General features: G+C 56.0%; 1 protein-coding gene across 1 annotated transcript; it reads left to right on the top strand.

The window, feature by feature from the left end:
- Window positions 1–253: 253 nt before the first annotated feature.
- Window positions 254–15,396, top strand: Onecut3 (one cut homeobox 3). Its single transcript, XM_038312165.1, is given in 8 exon segments — window positions 254–286; window positions 289–934; window positions 937–968; window positions 971–1,121; window positions 1,124–1,302; window positions 1,304–1,344; window positions 1,346–1,443; window positions 15,104–15,396. Coding segments are annotated over 8 exon segments (1,473 nt in total).
- Window positions 15,397–18,313: the final 2,917 nt, after the last annotated feature.

Raw genomic sequence — 18,313 nt, 5'->3', positions numbered from 1 at the left:
CCCAGGAGCCAGCCTGGAGCTCCAGGGGGTTTGGCGGGTGCAGGCGGAGCAATGGGCGGGGGCGCTGACGTCAGACCCGGGCCCGGGCGCCAGCGGCGGCCGCCCCGCCACCATTCCTTGTGGCCGCTGCTCGCAGCAGCCAAAGCCGCGTGAGAGCGCTGAGCTACTGGGACAGCAGCCGCGGCCACCTGGAGCGTCGGCCAGTGGGTGGGGAACATGCAGCGGCCTTGAGCGCGCACGGAGGGGCGCCCGGATGGAGCTGAGCCTGGAGAGCCTCGGGGGGCTTGCACGGGGTGACACAACGCTCAAGCTGGCGAGCTGCTGAGTCCCGGCCACGCGCGCTCCGCTGCGGCCCAACACCGAAGCCTGGTGGCATCGGGACGCCCGGGCCTGGTGGCGGGCATGGCTAGCCTGCTGGACGGTGGTGGCGCCGGGGGCGGGGGAGCCGGGGGCGCGGGAGCTGCAGGGGCCGCGGGTGGTGGCCCTGACTTCCGTGGGGAGCTGGCTGGTCCCCTGCACCCGGCCATGGGTATGGCGTGCGAGGGCCCAGGTTTGGGTGGCACCTACACCACGCTCACGCCCTTGCAGCACCTGCCGCCGCTGGCCGCTGTAGCCGACAAGTTCCACCAGCACGCGGTGGCCGGGGCGCACGGAGGCCACCCGCACGCGCACCCTCACCCGGCCACCGCGCCGCCACCGCCCCCTCCGCAGCGCCTGGCGGCCAGCGTGAGCGGCAGCTTCACCCTCATGCGCGACGAGCGGGCGGCGCTGGCCTCGGTGGGCCACCTCTACGGGCCCTACGGCAAGGAGCTGCCCACCATGGGGTCGCCACTGTCGCCGCTGCCCAGCGCGCTGCCCCCGGCTCTGCACAGCGCCCCGCAGCCGCCACCGCCTCCTCCGCCGCCGCTCGCCGCTTACGGGGCTCCGGGCCACCTGGCGGGGACAAACTACTGCCACCCGCCGCCTTGCGAGCCCACATGCCGCGTTGCTGGGGCGCGCGGAGGACGCGCTGGCCCGAGGGCGTCCTGGAGGCGGCGCGGCGCGGGAGGCGGCGGGGCTGCTGGCGGGGGCGGCCGCGGGTTTGCTGGCTCCGCTGGGTGGGCTGGCCGCGGCTGGGGCGCACGGCCTCACTCAGGTGGCAGTGGCCCCGGAGGGGCGGTGGCGCCGGCGGAGGCGGCAGCGGTCCGGGAGCCGTGTGCCGCAGCCGAAGAGATCAACACCAAAGAGGTGGCCCAGCGCATCACAGCCGAGCTGAAGCGCTACAGCATCCCGCAGGCCATCTTCGCGCAGCGCATCCTATGGCCGCTCTCAGGGCCCCCTCTCCGACCTGCTGCGCAACCCCAAGCTTGAGCAAGCTCAAGTCGGGTCGCGAGACATTCCGCAGTATGTGGAAGTGGCTGCAGGAGCCCGAGTTCCAGCGCATGTCGGCGTTGCGCCTGGCAGGTAGGGACGAGGGGCCCCAGAGGCTTGGCCCCGGGGGGACACACTTGGCTTAGGGTGAAGGGGACTGACTATCTAGGGCCCTGGAGAGTGAGTCCTCGGTCGGCTGGGGGGGTTCCCCTGGCCTAGGAGACTGACCTCCGGTCTGCACCGCCAAGATCGCACCGTCCGTCCGCCGTCCCTGTCTTGGGAACTGTGTAGGGTGTCTAGTAGTGTCTTTGGGGGACTGTGTAGGGTGTCTAGTGTCTTTGGGGCAAAACTAAAACAGTCCCTCGCATAGACCCGTGTATGCGCGCGCGCGCATGTACACTCCTTCGGTTCATGATCCAGTGTGTCCCCCGCGACCAGAAGGTGCCACTCCCCTCCTCATAGCCACCCTGCAAGAGGGGCCCACCGGCGCCTCCCTGCCACCCAGTCCAAAAAGCGCCGGGTCGCTGACTACGCTCAGCCAGGCCTGGCCACCTCTCCGCCCCCAGCCCCAGCCCCAAACACCGATCGCTCTTCCTGTGTAGCTCAACCCCTGCCACCGATCGATCCACTAGTCCCCTCTCCCTCCCCCCTCTGGCTGCTGGCAAAGGTCATTTGAGAATGGGGGAGGGGCGGGCCCATGGACCCTGGGTTCCGTGGCCTCCAGCAGAGGCCCTCACACCCGCGGTTGCTCCCGGGCCCTGGTTGTTTTCTCTGTCCCCTTCCTACTTCTCTCCATCCCATCGGGACACATGGCAGTTCGCTCTCTTGGACCCGGGTTCCTAGTCCATTCTCTCTTTATTCTTTCCTTCCCTCGTGTCTTGCCTGAGACTCTCCCACACACACAGGGATACCAGCCAGCCCCCTGGGGAACCCGTTGTCTCCTCCTTTTGGTCTAGTATATCTGCTCCCACCCTATCTGAGTGGGTGTGGTGTGTGTGTCAAGTACCCTACATCCTGTGTGTTTGTGGGGTACCAGAGTCGGTGGTCTAGGCGCAGAGCATTCTTCTCTGGCGTGGTGGGGAGGGAGCTGGTACCCCGTTCTAGGGACAATAGCGGTTTCCAGAGAGTCATCGATCCCTCTGCACACAAACACAGAGAGGGGCGGGGCAGCCGGGGCTCGGTAAGGCGCCCCTCAGGCACGAGCAAGCCAGCGAGCCAAGCACCAGGTTGACTGTATCCCCAGGCCACCCTGCAAGCATGGGGAGGGGGGCGTGCAGAGAAGCAGGAATACTGGATGGTACGGGGTGGGTAGAAGCCGACCTGACTGAAGCCTTAGACACCTGCTCCTGTCCCAACCATTGCAAGCTCCTGCAGCCAGCTTCAGTTTCCCCCTTCCTCGGGAGCCTTCCGAGTGACGTCTACTTGAGATCGGTAGGCGAGAAACACAGGTTTATCTGAAGGGTCCTGTTGCTGGTGACCTAACTGGGATAATGAGACATGTCTCAACACACAGCTCCTCTCCTTCACCTCGCTGATTGTCCTCAAGTAGGATCACCAGGGACCAGTGCAGTTCTGAGCCACAAGCTGCTGAGTGACTGGCACCACGTTCTGTGTTCTGTGAATTCTGAAAGTAAAGCCTCCTCTCCTGGACACATAGGGACACTCCCTACCCTGAACCCACTTGACTGTCACCTTCAGTGTCCATGCTGGTCAAGGTAGTGTTTCAGTTGGTCTTTTGTGGACACCATAAAAAAAGCAACCCCACCGCAGGTGCCTTGGCACATCTGTTGGGTGCAGGGTCCCGAGCCTTGGGTCTAAATTCACATCAACACCAAGGCCACTGGCCCTCTTTGTTATTACAGACAGGAAACTGAGGCCAGACTCGTCCTTGTCTCGTGCTACAAGTGACCGAAGTCTCCTCCTCAGGGACTGTATCATGTGAGGTGGCTGTTGTGGGTCACTTCAGGGGAGCGTGAGGACGCTGAGCACACTTGGGGCACACACTGTTGTAGATAATGAAAATGGTAGACCTGGCCAATTCCAGACCTTCCTTAGGGTCCACACTCCGGCACTCGAGCCAGAAGTGCTGCCAGCCCGACCAGGGTCATTAGGGTCCCAGTCTTTAGTTCTGGTCCCTGCACAAATGAAAAGCAGTTAAGTGGCGGTAAATTGTGGTGTGTAGGAGGTGGTGAGGCAGCCAGGCAAGTCTCTTCAACATACTGTGTCTTGGTGACAGCCTGAGGCCTGCAGGTGTCCCCACACTAGTGCCAGATTGGGAGCATCACCCCCTTGTGTGTCTACTTGGGGCAAAATTGGACCTTGCTTTCATAAGCCCACGAGGAAAATTCTCCTTGCAAGTCAGAGCCTCACTAGGAAAAACATTGTCCCAATGCTACCAACCTGAGAGTGTCCTGCAAAGCAAAAAACAGTCAGAAAAAGGAACGGTGTGGGGACAGGGTGTGGAGGGGAGATGATAAAGAGGATGGAATAGCAGACAGACAGACAGACAGACAGATCGATAGATAGATAGATAGATAGATCGATAGATAGATAGATAGATAGATAGATAGATAGACAGACAGACAGATGGGTGGATGCGTGGATGGATGGACAGAAAGACAGAGTAGAGAGAGATGGAGAAGAAATGAAAGGTGGAAGAGAAGAGACAGAAAAGAGAGAGGAAAAGAGAGATGGAGAAATGAGAAGAGAGAGGGAGAAAGAGAGAGGTGAGTTGGAGAGACAGAGAAAAAATAGAGGGATGGAGAGTGGGAAAGAGACCAAAGCAGAAAGAAACAGAAAGGAGCACTGGAGACAAAGAAAGGGAGGGGCCACGGCGGCCAAGGTGGCTGAGCTGAGGCGGGGGGTGGGGGGTCCCCTGGCTGCTTCTGCCCCCCAGATCCGGGAAAACACCACAGCCTTCCCTTTCCTCATTTGGAGACCACTGAGGGTCATTCCTTTCTTTGTCCTCCCGAGGCATCACAGCAAAGAGCCCCAGAACCCATCCCTGCTTCAGTGTGCATTGTCCTCCCACGCCTCAGTTTCCCCAATGTAAAACACGCATTGTGTGTATGGGGAGGAGACACTGGGGGTCCAGGCTCTGGCTCCCCGAAAAACGTTTCCCACCATGCTGGGGGGACATTGTATCTGCTCCCATCCCACCTCAGAGTCCCCTCTCTGAGCTGTGCTCCCCCCACAGATACCCCAGCAACAGCACAGACTGTGACTGTGGGAGCCAGGCTGGGGGAGGGGAGGCTCCTGGCGGGTGGGGCGGTCGATGAATTCGAATTACCGTCTGTGATTCATCACCGTACAGGTCGATAGCCTCGGCCGGCTTCAAATATTGTTTAAATTGCAACTCTGGACTGAAAAAAATTCTTTTTTTGTAACTGATCAGAAAGAAATATACATATATAATAAGACATTCAAATAAGGGGACAGGAATTCACACACACACACTCATGCGCACACACTCATGCACACACACCACAAACCATGCACATCACACACTCACCATACACACACATATATGCACGCACACACACAGCCCCGCAAACCATACACATACACACACGCACACACACACACTTGCACGCCCATACCACAAACCATACACATCACACACAAGCCACACATACACATACCATACACACACACTGTATATACATGCATGAACACACACCACACCGCCACACTTATACATAGACACCATACAAACCCCCATACACACATGCATGAACACACACACCCTCCCTTCTTCAGCCTCTGCCTCAGGGTCGCTAAGCACTGGGAAGGGAAACAGAACCCGCAATGTAGCGGGTGGGAAGAGCATGGAGAAGTTGAGGCAGGAAATACATAGAACTGTGGGATGCTGGATTCTCTGGAGGTCCACAGGGGTTGGTGCAGAGGCAGCTGGCCACCAGCAGTGGGCAGGGAGGCCAGTGCATGCTGGGCTATAGAAAGAACGGTAAAGATTGGGGAGGCCTGCGACCCAAGGAGATGGGGCCCGCTGCGGAGTCCCTTGTTTACCGCTTGAGACAGGGTTTCTTGGTAATCCAGGCTGGCTGAGGCTGACCCTGAACTCTTGACCCTCCTGCCTACATCTCCTGAGTGCTGGGGTGACAGACATATGCCATCATATCTGGTTTATGTGGTGCTGAGCTGGACCTTGGACCCCATGCCTGTCAGGCCAGGGCGTTCCCCACTGAGACACAGTTCTGCCTCTTTCTTAAAGGCCAGGAGTCCTTGTGTAAACATCAGATACTCTGACAGAGCCCCCCCCACAACACACACAGGAGGTCTCTCTCTCTCTCTCTCTCTCTCTCTCTCTCTCTCTCTCTCTCACACACACACACACACACACACACACACACACATAGAGGATGTCCCGCCCCCCCAGGGGTTAGAAAGACTGTTTCGAAGGCTGTATTCACCTCTGTCTCATCCTTGGCTGATTTTAGACAAAGGTCTCAGCCTCGGTTTCCTAATCTGAGAAATGAGAACAGTTGCACAAGCGCCTGAGAGAGCAGCAGGGACTCTGGGAAGGTACTGGGTGGGTGGGTGGCACAAGCCCACATGGGGAAAAAGGGAAGACACTATTTGGGCTGTGGTGGCACACGCCTTTAATCCCAGCACTTGGGAGACAGAGGCAGGCGGATCTCTGTGAGTTCGAGGCCAGCCTGATCTACAAGAGCTAGTTCCAGGACAGGCTCCAAAGCTGCAGAGAAACCCTCTCTGGAAAAACAACAACAGAAGTGGAGCCATTGCAGGTGCCACAGAGAATACACACTCACTACACTGAGACCAAGGCCTCCTCTGCAGGCTAAGGTAATGCCCATCCCCCTGACCACGCCCCCAGCCCCTCACTGGGGATTCTAGGTGGGGCTCCACCCTGACCGCTCCCAACCCCCCTCACTGGGGATTCTAGGCGGAGCTCCACCCTGACCACGCCCTCAGCCCCTCACTGGGGATTGGGAAGTGGTGGGCTCTAGGACATTGCAGAAACAGAGATAAGACATCAGCTGGGGTGTCTCTTGGACGTGAGGGAAAGACGTGGTTCTTCACAGAGCAGTAGCTGGTAGCCCTTGACACACCAGCAATCACAGGGGTTTTGAGGCTGTGTTCGGCCTCCAGCTCCCAGGCACTGATGGGTTGTCCTGGAACACAGGAACACAGGTACACACAAACACATGCGCGCCCCTGCCCGCTCGCACGCATGTGCGCACACTGCCCAGGAATCCTCAGGGCCCAGGAGTTCTCAGAGAGCCTCAAGGAAGCGGGAAGGCTTTGACTCAACTGGACACCGTAACTTCCTGTCCCCTCCTGATGCCAGTGTCTGAGGCCATGTTCACACCTTCTTTCAGACCCAATAGCCACTTCCTGTGACCACACCAGAGTCTGGTAGACAGACAGGTAGACAGTTGGCCCCATGACTGCTTGGCAAGAGGCTGGGCTGACCTCCAAATCGTTCATTCTAAAGTCCCCTTGAGGGGGAGTTTACATGGCTCAGTGGGGAAAGGTCAAGTCTGAGGACTTGGGGTCACTCCTGGGGACCCACATGGTGGGAGAGAACCCACTCCTACGAGTTTGTGACCCCAGCCACATTCATAGACACACAAAACAAAATGTAGTTTTAGCTGAGCGGAGGTGGCTGATGCCTTTAATCCCAGTGCTCAGGATGCTGAGGCAGGAGGATCTCTGTGAGTTCGAGGACAGCCTGGTCTATAAAGCGAGTTCCAGGACAGTCAGAACTACACAGAGAAACCCTGCCTCAGAAAACAAAACAAACAACAACAAAGAGAACAGAAAAACTTAAGCCCCTTTCAACTAAATTCCTTGCCTGAACTAAGGCCCTGTAGATACCCTATCAGCTACCGCCTGTCCAACCTGAAACACAAAGGACAATTTTCTCCCAGCTGATCTCTTGGCTCCACTCCCCACCGGGCCAGAGCCCCTAAGTTGCGTCTTTCCAGGACAGCCTTCCTCTGCAACTCCCTCAGTCCTCTCAGAGAATAAAGCTGACCTGGCTGGCGCAGGACAGGTGAGGAACAAAAAATCAGGAGGCAGCAGAGTGGGGAGGCTGCCGGAAGCTGGTCGGCCCCCGCGGCCCCTTTGTATTAGCCTGCACACAGCCTGCTTTAACCAGGGAGTTCAAGCTGGTTTGAATCAAGTTTTTAATTAAAAATAGGCCATGATCAATACCCTAGGCTGTGCTGGAGGGGGAGGTGTGGGGCTGGGCCCAGAGGGGGGTGGTGACTGAGAGGTTCACGTGATCCTTAGGCAGCTCTGTGACACGTGTGGCCTCAGTTTCCCCTAAGCAAAGTGACCCGGACCCTCCCTCATCTGGGAGCCCTGCCAGTGGAGACAGCGGAGGGACTTACAGAATTATGGTCACGTTAAAAAACCATAGAGAGAAAGAGAACCGGCTAAAGGGGCGGCAGGAGGTCCCTGGTGTGGGCATCTGTACTGGAACCCCAGTGGAAGAGTTCTGGGGACCCTGTGCTGTTGGGGTAAAGGATTGTTCAATTTGAGACGCTGTGCCCAGGCTGCCAGTAGGCAGGCGATCCATGCCTCCGTTTACACCCAGACGCCCCACTCTGAGACGGGTGACCCCACTCTGAATCGGCGTCTCCCCCGCACATCCAAAGCCCTGGGCGCCTCCCCACGTCCAGAGCCCGGGGCGACCCCTCAACACTGCCCTGCGGCCGTGGGGAGGTCTCCAGCTCTGGAGCCCAGAAATCCAAGGCAGTTAGTGCACTGACTGAGCAGAGAGCCTGGGGATCCCCGCTGCTGGGAGGGGGCACAGCCCTCCAGCCTCCCCTCCTCCCTGCTGCACCTGCCCTTCCTCCTCCCTTTGGCTGGACCGCACAAATCTTTCAAGCCCTAACCCTAACCTTAAACCCCATCTCAGTGCAGCTGACAATGAACTTGACTCCCAGTTCGCTTGGCCTGCGCCTTCTTATTCTTTTTCTTATTCTTATTTTTACTTTTCTGGATTCTGCAGGGTCCCGGTGGATGCTCAGCTGGGGAGCTTCCTAGGTTTCCCCAGGGGCCTACTTGTCCACACCCAGCCACCCGCCTGCTGCTTCTCAATGCTGGGCTCCAGCCCGGCCCACAGTCAGGTGTTTGAAAACTGTGGCCACCCTTGGGTGCCAGGACGTACTTCCGGGGACACGGAGCCCTTATCAGTGGATTAATTCACAAACAATTGATCTGCTCACTCACTGCCCAGCCTGTTCTGGGTCAGTTTTTCTCTGCCTTCCTAGTCACCTGTTTCCTTTCCAGCCATCTTTTTCTAATTCCTCTCCTAGCTGCCACCTTGCCTCCTGCAAATGACTCTTTAAACGTTGAAGCTCAGCCTGGCGCAGTGGCACTGTCAGCTTTGGGGACCGAGACTGAAGGATGGCTGGGAGTTCTAGGCTAGCTTGGAATACAGGAGTGAGAACATATATATAAATGTGTGTGTATATACATATGTGTATATACATACATGTGTGTACATATATGTGTATACATATGTGTATATACATATGTGTGTACATATATGTGTGTGTACACATATATATGCGTGTATATGTGTGTATATATATCCAAGTTTTGGGCAGTGTGCTCTTTGCTGACTCGGTTTACCCCTGGCTGCCCCCAGTGTGTGACCCCACCCTGTGACCCTTCAGCTCCTAAGTGCCCCTCATCCTGGACGGGCAGGCCAGGTGGGTGTGGACTGTTGGTTCCAGATAAGACTTTGAAAAATGGAGCCTTTAAAACTCTTTGGAAGGGAGGGAGAGGGAGAGCTGGCGGGCGGGAGGGCTGTGGGACTGACTGAGGTACCTCAAGGCCCTTTTTAACCGCCCTGGGAACTTGTGACCCTGGCAGAGTCGCCAGCCCGGCTGGGAGGGTGGGGGGAGCACAGCCCGGCTGGGCTAAGTCACCGTGATGGGGAGGGATCCGTGGTCCCAACACCTGCCCCCACCCTACAGCTGATGGTGGGGCAGGACTTGTCGCCAAGGAAACCGGCCATCATCCCAGCCTGAGACCAGGCTGGTATTGAGTTGTCCGCTGTAGGAGTGTGGGGAGGGAACAGGCACACCCTTGCTGCTGCTGCTCACAGCCTTGGTGGGCAGCTGGGGGCAGAGGGCATGGGTGAGAGTGATTCAGGGCACCTGTGGGCACGGCGCACATGGGGGCCTGGGGACACCTGCATACCTTATTTATTGCTTTTTTTTTTTAAATTGGATTATGAGGCAGGGTCTCATGTAGCCCAGGCAGGCCCCTAATTCCCTAAGTAGCCAAGGACCGATATTGAACTGATTTGTTCGTGTATTCCTCTCCAAGACTGAGAGGAGACAGGACAGGCATGTTTTATTTAATGCCAGGGCTTCATGGCAGGCTGGGCAAGCACTCTTCCCACTGATCCCCAGCCAGTGACCAGTGATGGATCCAAAGCTTTGCAGGCAGCTACAGAAAGGGCTTTCTGGGGCAGGGGGCCGATGCAGCTGGGCTTTAAGGGGTGCGTAGGAACTGTCCAGTCAGTTCCTGTGGCTTCTAAGGGAAGATCCCAGGAAAGTGTGAGACCTTGCTAATAACGGGTCCTCATGGCAACATGAGAAATGAGACCCAGATCTCCTCTTCTCAGACACAGCCCCCTGTGAAGCTGGGGGGGTCCCTTCTCTTCCCCAATTCATTAAATATTTTTTCTTGCCACTGCCTAGCAATGGATAAAAGGGAGTCCCACCTGGGAACCCCAGAACAGCCATGCGTCGGACCTGGACTCGGGGTGATCTGTGCACCCTAGTGTATCTAGAAAAACAAGAAGGGCACCCTCCGTGCAAATCCAGGGTTCTAAGCAGATTCCACCCAAAACTCGAGGGTATTCCTCCAGGACACAACCTGATAGACGGGGGCGGCTTCCCTCTGCTGGACACAATGGGAACTGCAAGATGATGGGCGAGGGGATGGGCACGCGAATGAATGAATGAATGAATGAATGAATGAATGAACGAACGAACGTAAGGTTTAAAGCCAGGGCGTGTGGAGGCACTTGGTCGTATTCTCTGTTCTGTGGACACAGCAACAGGAGATGCTGGGCTGGTCTAGCCTAACCCACAAGCTTCAGGTCCAAGTGAGACAGCCTGTCTCAAAAAACAAGGTGAGGAGCTGGAGAGAAGGCTCCCTGGCTAAGAGCACTCGTGGTTTGCAGAGGCCGTGAGTTCAGCTCCCTGCACCGAATGGTGGCTCCCAATCCCGTGACTCCAGCCCCAGGGGTCCCGATGCCGCCCCAAAGGTGCCTGAACTCTCTGCACATGCCCCAGAGCAGACACACATCTACACACTTGTTTTTCCTGAGACAGGGTCTCTCTGTGTAGCCCTGGCTGTCCTGGAACTCTGTAGACCTGGCTGACTTCACAGAGATCCGCCTGCCTCGGCCTCCCGAGTGCTGGGATTGACATTGTCACCACTTCCCGGCCACAAAGGTAAAAATGATAAAAATAAATCTTGCCTGGTGGAACCCTGTTTTTTGGGGTGAAAAAAAAAGCAAGTGTGGACAGAAGGATGCTCGAGGGGTCTTGTACAGGGACAGAGCAACAGGAGGACTCAGTAGGTGCCAGGCACTGAACACTGTGTCTCGGTTGTGCTACTGAAAGGAGAGACCTGCAGACTCACCCCATCTCGGCAGCAGCTGCAGCACCCGTGGGTGGTGCTCTGTCCACACACAGAAGGCTGACCAGCCCTGGCTGCAGGCCCTGGTGCTGAGCATGGAGAAGTGGGGATCGTGCTGGGGATGATGGGGTTTTGAGGACACCATGGCGTGTGATGCAGATTGAGAAGAAAGGAGGGGAGTAAGCTGGGATGGGCAGCGGAGGTGAGGGTTTGTGCGATGCGGGTGATGGGCAGCAGACCATTGGTAGAAAATGGGGGGACCATGGGGGAAGGGAGGGCAGGATTGAAGGAGACTGAGATTGAAGGGGGAGGGGGGAGGAGATGGAGGTGAAGGCAATGGGGTGGAGGGGATGGGTGGGTGGGTGGGTGGATGGTGGGTGAGTCGAATTTAAAAGCTTGAGCTATTGTTGCTCTCCTCACCTGCTGGCTCCCAGCTGTGCCCTCATCCAGGGATGAGCACCTGGTCTCCTGTGACCATGGTAGCACAGTCAGGTCTGGAGGAGCCTCACACGAGAGTGGCCCCTTCTGTCCATCCGCCTGCTCTACTGTGACCAAATCTATGTGCATATATATGGGACTCAGGGTGGAAACCAGGGCCTCACCCCACAGCTTGCATTGGCAGTCAGTTTTAAATGTGCCCTTGCAGCAACCCAGGACCACCTGGGAGGGAGTCTCAGTGAAGGACCATGTGGATCATGGTGGCTATGGATCAGTCTTGAGGCAAACTCTTTGTGTTTTATTGCTGTCCTTTTTTGAGTCAGGGTCTCTGTATTATGTAGCCCTGGTTGTCCTGGAACTCGCTCTGCAGACCAGGCTGGCTTCAAACTCAAACCAGCCTCTGCCTCCTGAGTGCTGGGATTAAAGGCGTATGCCACCACGACAGTCTGTCTCTGTCCTGTTGTTACCTTAGGTGGGAAGACCTGTCCTTTGGAAATGCCACCAGTCACTGGGTTTGGGTCCTGGACTGTGGAGATGCCTCAGTGCTTAGGAGCACCTGGTACTCCTCCAAAGATAGGGATTCAGTTCCCAGATCCGGCACCAGGCAGCTCACAGCTGCCGGTAACTCCAGTTCCAGGGAATCTGATGCCCCCTTCTGGCCTTGGCAGGCATTGCACTTACACATGCCCATTTATGTACGTGCGCACACAAAACTAAAAATAAAATAAAAATTTAAACACAAAGAGTGGAAAAAGGCATTTGAGCACAAGCAGCTTGCAAGCTGGGTAGTCATGAACTCGTTTTCCCCTCGAGTTAATTTTTCTCAGGGTACTTTATTACAGTCATAGAAATGAACCGCAGAGGGCTGGAGAGATGGCTCAGCGGTTAAGAGCGAGCACTGACTGTTCTTCCAGAAGTCCTGAGCTCAATTCCCAGCACCACGTGGGTGGCTCACAACCACCTAATGAGACTGGTGCCCTCTTCTGGCCTCACACGGCAGGATACTGCATAAATAAATAAATAATATCTAAAAAAGAAAGAAAACATAAATGAACCGCAGAGCCCTGTGCCTTAGGCGCCTACGCTCAGTGTGTTCGCGCATGCGCACATGAGGTCAGAGGGATACCTGATCCCTCTCCACCCTATTTATTTTTATTTGATACATTTGAGTATTTTGCCTGCTTGCCTGTCTGTGCACCACATGTGTTGCTGGCCCCATTGGGGTCACTGGACACTTACGGTTTGATCATGGTTCCTGTGAATGAGCCCTCGGCTGAGCCACATGGGCCGTAGGATGCCTTGCTTTCTTCTCTCTCTGTCTCTCCGTCTCTGTCTCTGTGGTGTCTCTGTCTGTCTCTGTCTCTTTCTTATGTATACACATTCTGCCTCCATGTATGCCCACATGCCAGAAGAGGGCGCCAGATCTCATTACAGATGGTTGTGAGCACCATGGGCTGCTGGGAATTGAACCTGGGTGTTCAGGAAGAGCAGCCAGTGCTCCTAACCTCTGAGCCATCTCTCCTGTTCAGGATTACATTTCTTCTTGTAAAACTCTCTGCAGACCCTGGAGTCACTTGGAGCCATGCCATTCGCTGGACACTCCCCAACAGGATCCAAACCCAACTCATTAAGACTTTTGGAACCTAGGGGCTGGTGAGGTGGCTCAGAGGGTAAGAGCACTGACTGCTCTTTTAGAGGACCTGGGTTCAATCCCCCACACCACATGGCAGCTCACACCTGTCTGTAACTCCAGTTCCCAGGGTTTCTGACACCCTCACATAAACACACATGCAGAGTAAAACAATGATCATAAAATAACAAATAAATTTATAATTACTCACGGTCAGACCATGGTGGCACACACCTTTAATTTAAAGATCTGTTTTGTTTGGGTTTTTGGTTTTTCAAGACAGGGTTTCTTTGTGTAGCCGTGGCTGTCCTGGAACTTCTTCTGTAGACCAGGCTGGCCTAGAACTCAGATCGATCCACCTACCTCTGCCTTCCTAACTGCTTGGATTAAAGGGTGCCCACCACTGCCTGGCTCCTATTTTTAATTATGTGTGTGAGTGCATCTCTATGTGTGCCCATTCTAGCCAAGGCCAGAAGCGGGAGGACACTCTCCGGAGCGTCAGCTACTGAGCTGGAGTGCTGGCTGAGACCTGGACTCGGGTCCCTGCAAGAGCCACAAGAGCCGCCTCCAGCTCTGTCCCTGGAATTTTTTTCTCCTGGATTCTGAGCCCTCCAAAGCCATCCTGATTCTGGAGGTTTCCATGGCACCTGCCTTTCCTTTTCGGAAGCTTTAGGAAATGTCTGTCTGTTCCCAGAGGTGTGTCTGTCTGTGTGCACTGGTGTTCTTCAGTCCTGGTGTCTTCCTTACAAAGGTTGCTCCAGGGAGCAAGGGCTGTTTGGTGATAGCTGCAGTTCATCACCACGGGGAAGAGAGGCTGTAGGCGCTCGGGGAGATGCTCCAACCACATCCACAGCCAGAAGTCAGTGAATGCATGCATGCTGGGAGTCAGCTCACTTTCCACCATCAGCCCAGGATCCAGCCCAGGGGCTGGGCCACCCATAGCGGGCAGGCTTCCCCCTTCCCCCCCCACAAACCAAGACGCTCAGTTCCTGGGTGATTCTAGGGTCTGTCATTATGACAGTTACTTTAACCATCAGGCCTATATATTTACATTTTATCTTATTTATTCCTGTTGTGGTGTGTGTGTGATGTGCATGTGGATACACCGGCCATGGTGCACAGACGGAGCTCAGAGAACATCGTTTTAGGGTTTGCTTCTCTTCTTCTACCTCTGTGCAAGTTCCAAGGATTGAACTCTGGTGACTAGGCCTGGGTGGCAAGTTCTTTCACCCTCCGAGGTATGGCCCTCTTTCCTCCCTTAGCCGATCATCTGTTTGATCTGGTTGTGTGCTAACTCCAATGTGTAGGCCTTCTACCCCGAGCCACACTCCCCAAGCCCCTCCCTGGGTGGGGTTCCTCTAGTCTAGCAGAAAGACAAGGGCCGGTGAAGGACTCATGTCATCTGCTCCTGAAGGGGTCAGGTCTGTGTCTTGCTTGCTGAGACTCGAGGCCTAGAGTCCAACACACATCTCACAGTCAGGGCAGTCCCATCCTGTCCCCAAAAGTCCCAGGTGGGATTTGTGGCACAGCAGGGGGCTAGGCCCTCCGCACCCACATCCACAGTCTTTCGGGGAGAGGTCATGTTGGGATCGCGATTGGAATGGGAGGACTGGCAGTAGGAAGCTGTCACTGGTCACCCCGGAGGGAGGCTTTGCTGGAGCGGGTGACTGTGACACGCTTGTGTTAATATGATGCCATCGCTTGGCTCCCCCGTTTGTGGCTGCCTATCTCTCCCCAACCCCCGCTGTCCTGTTCACACTGCTAACGACCCTTCTCTTCCTTCTTCTCCCCTTTCATTTTTCTCCATCCTCTGAACCTTTCCGATGTGCGCCCTCTGCGCCCTGACCAACCCTCCTGCTCTGTGTTCCCTGACTCGGCCTGGCTCTTGTACCCTGCACCTCCCTTCCCTCTCTGGGTGCCCCACGCCCCCTTCCTCCCTATGTCCCTGCATCCTGCCCTGGCCCCGCGCTCTGGTCCCCGTCCCCTCACCGCCCCCCGTGGTGTCCTCTCTCGCCCCTGTCCCTCCTACAGCCTGCAAGCGCAAGGAGCAGGATCAACAAAGTGACAGGGGGGCTCTGCAGCCCAAGAACAGCGGCTGGTGTTCACCGGACCTGCAGCGCCGCACGCTGATCGCCATCTTCAAGGAGAACAAGCGGCCGTCCAAGGAGATGCAGGCCACCATCTCGCAGCAGCTGGGCCTGGAGCTCAACACCGTCAGCAACTTCTTCATGAACGCCCGACGCCGCTGCATGAACCGCTGGGCTGAGGAGCCGGGTGCCACTCCGGGCACCGCGACAGCCACTGCCACCTTCTCCAAGGCCTGAGCCTTCCACCCCCACCCCCCCCCCCCGCCCAGGGAATCGCACATCCCAGCCCCGGGCATGGGGACCCCTCCCCCATCCAGCCAAAGGAAGTCCCACCTACCCCCAGGGGACAGGGACCCACCCCAACCCCCTTCAGTTTTGGACACTAAGGGGACCTCGAGGGAAGAGTGGGTCAAGAATCAAGCACACCCTACAACAAAACCCGGGTATTTTTAAAAAAAAATTTAAATAGAGAACCTTACCTTCCCAGATCCCAGACCTCCTCAAAATGGGGAAAGCAGACAACTGCCTGTTTCTCCCCCACCCCCTTTCTCCTCCAGGCCAGGTCTCTGTCCCCTTGCCCCTTCCCAGGAACTGAGACTCGTCCCAAGTGGCCAAAAACCGACAATAAGCCGGATCCTTACAGCACCCATCCCCAAACTTTGCTCAAACGAAGCCCTCTCTCCGGGCAGGAAAGCCCCTCACCGCGGAGACCCTGGCCGCCCACCCCCCACCTCAGCGGCCTGCAAATCCTGTGCCAACAATCCCCCTGCCTTAAGCCGGGGAGGGGAGCAACGGGAGCCCCCTGTCTCCAAGGAGACAGTGGCGGATGTGGAGATGAGGGTCGCCATGGCCGCCTCGCCTCAGCACCCCTGGTTGAGTTCGCTATGAGCACCTTGCTACGTGAAAAAGAAAGCTACACAGGGAACGAGGTCACCAGAAAGCAAAAAACGACACCCCAGATCTTGGGGGCACATCAGAGTCTCCAGATCCGGGGGGCCCTTGGATGCAAAACTCTGGAAATCTCTGGAACTCATCGCCTGGTTTCTGGTTGCTTGGGGGTGCACACCTGGGCACCCCACACACCAGAGGACATTGGGGGGTAAGCCTCGCCTTGGTGACGCCTCGCTCAGAGGAGGAAGTGGAAAACTGCTCGCTCCGTTGTTTTGCCAAAAAAATGTACAATGGGGAAGGGTCAGAAGAGCAATGGGGGCACCCCCACCCCGCTGCTCAGTCCTCTCCCTCGCCTGGAGCCAGATCCCGGAGGCTGCATCTCTCCCTCCCCCTCTGGGGGTTCACCATCCTGGGAACTACTCTCTTCTGAACCCTGTCCCATGGCTGCTCCCAGGAAGGGCGCACCCTCAGTTTCCCTAGAGAATGCAAGAGACCTTTCTAGTGAGAAGAAGAAGAGGAACCTCCCGTCCTGTAAAGGCTACCTCACTGAGTCCATGCTGTGATTCAAATATCACGTCTGATACCAAAGATTCCCCCCCCCCAAGGGTTTGTGCTGGAAGCCAGGGTGTCCCCACCCTCACCCCATGGCTGTCCCCGCCCGAGAGAGAGAGAGAGAGGGAGAGAGAGAGAGAGAGAGAGAGAGAGAGAGAGAGAGAGAGAGACAAGAGGACAGCAGCGAGGTCGGTGAGTGCCTTTTTATTGAACCAAAGATGTGTGTAGAGAGTCCTCTGTCCTTAATGACTGGCTGCTCTCCCATGGAAGCAACTTGGATGGATGCTTCTAGAATCTTCCGGTGTGAGGCAGAATGCTCAGAGTGAAAAGAGCCCCCCCTGTTCCCACTCAGCAAGAGACAGGTCTCCCACACACACACAGACACACTGAGACATGCACACACCAAACACACCCCGGCTGGCAGGCCAGTGTATACACACACACACACACACACACTCACAATCATCTGGAACTCTAGTTCCGAAGGACTCAGCGCCCTCTTCTGGCCCTCCCAGGCACCTGCACTCTCACACACCCATACACGATTAAAAATAATTTTTTTTTCTTGTTGTTGTTGAGACAGGGTTTCCCTGTGTAGCCCTGGCTGTCCTGGAACTCACTCTGTAGACCAGGCTGGCTTTTAACCCCACCTGCCTCTACCTCTTGAGTGCTGGGGTTAAAGGTGTGCGCTACCAGGGCCCAGCTAAAAGTAAATCTTTTAAAACACACCCGCTAGCTCCCTCCCGTCTGAGACTCAGGCACTCCTCCCACCTGCACTAGCACTGAGTCCTCCCCTCACTCCCACACTTCTGATTCAGGCTCCAAAGCTGCCCTGCCCAGCAGGGGGAATAGACGGAGCCGGAATGTGGGTAACTATACTTAATGCCAGCATTCAGGAGGCAGAGGCAGGATCTCTGCGTTCACATGGTAAGAACCTGCCTCAAAAGATCTATGACTCAATGGCAAGTTAGAAAAGACCAATATATATGTGCATCTGCATCTGTAAGTTTGCGGGCAAGGTCCTGCTCTGCAGCCGAGGCTACTGTCCAGGCTGAGCGCTCCCTCCCCCAGCCTCCTGAAGACTAGGACCACAAGCATTGAGGCAGCAATCAGATTAAGTTTTGCTTTTCTCTTTGTCTTTTTCTTTTTGCTTTCCTTTCTTTTCTGGTAGTGGTTTGATAGGGTTGGAACCTAGGAGCTAGTACATTCTAGGCAAGTGTTCACCCTTGACCACAACCCAGCCCCTCACCATAAGCTCTACTCCTGACATGCCCCCAACCCACACTGGGGGATTCTAGGTGGGGCTCCACCGGAGCCACAATGGAACCCTTCCAAATACCATCACAAACACAACACACACCACCACACCATACATGCACGCACACACCACACATACCACACACACACACATACACACACAGGATCAACTGACACAGCTTGGGCTCCACACCAGGAGCACTGACACAAGCTGGGCTCCACAACACATGCACACACACACACACACACACACACACACACGTGTCAGGACCCTCTCCAGGCCCAGATGGGCCTCCACCCCTCCCACTCTGCCCCAAACACCTTCTGGTCCTTACCTACCAAAGATCTTTCCTACAGAGGGAACCCACAGTCCAGCACAATTCCTTCTAGCCTTTGACAATCTCTCCTGAAATACCTCAAAATATTTAATGTATAGTTTTATGTGCTAAAAACA

The sequence above is a fragment of the Arvicola amphibius genome, chromosome 1 (assembly GCF_903992535.2).
Source record: "Arvicola amphibius chromosome 1, mArvAmp1.2, whole genome shotgun sequence".
NCBI lineage: Eukaryota > Metazoa > Chordata > Mammalia > Rodentia > Cricetidae > Arvicola > Arvicola amphibius.
The sequence above is the reverse complement of the archived record's forward strand: the minus strand, read 5'-3'. Positions and strand labels throughout refer to the sequence as shown.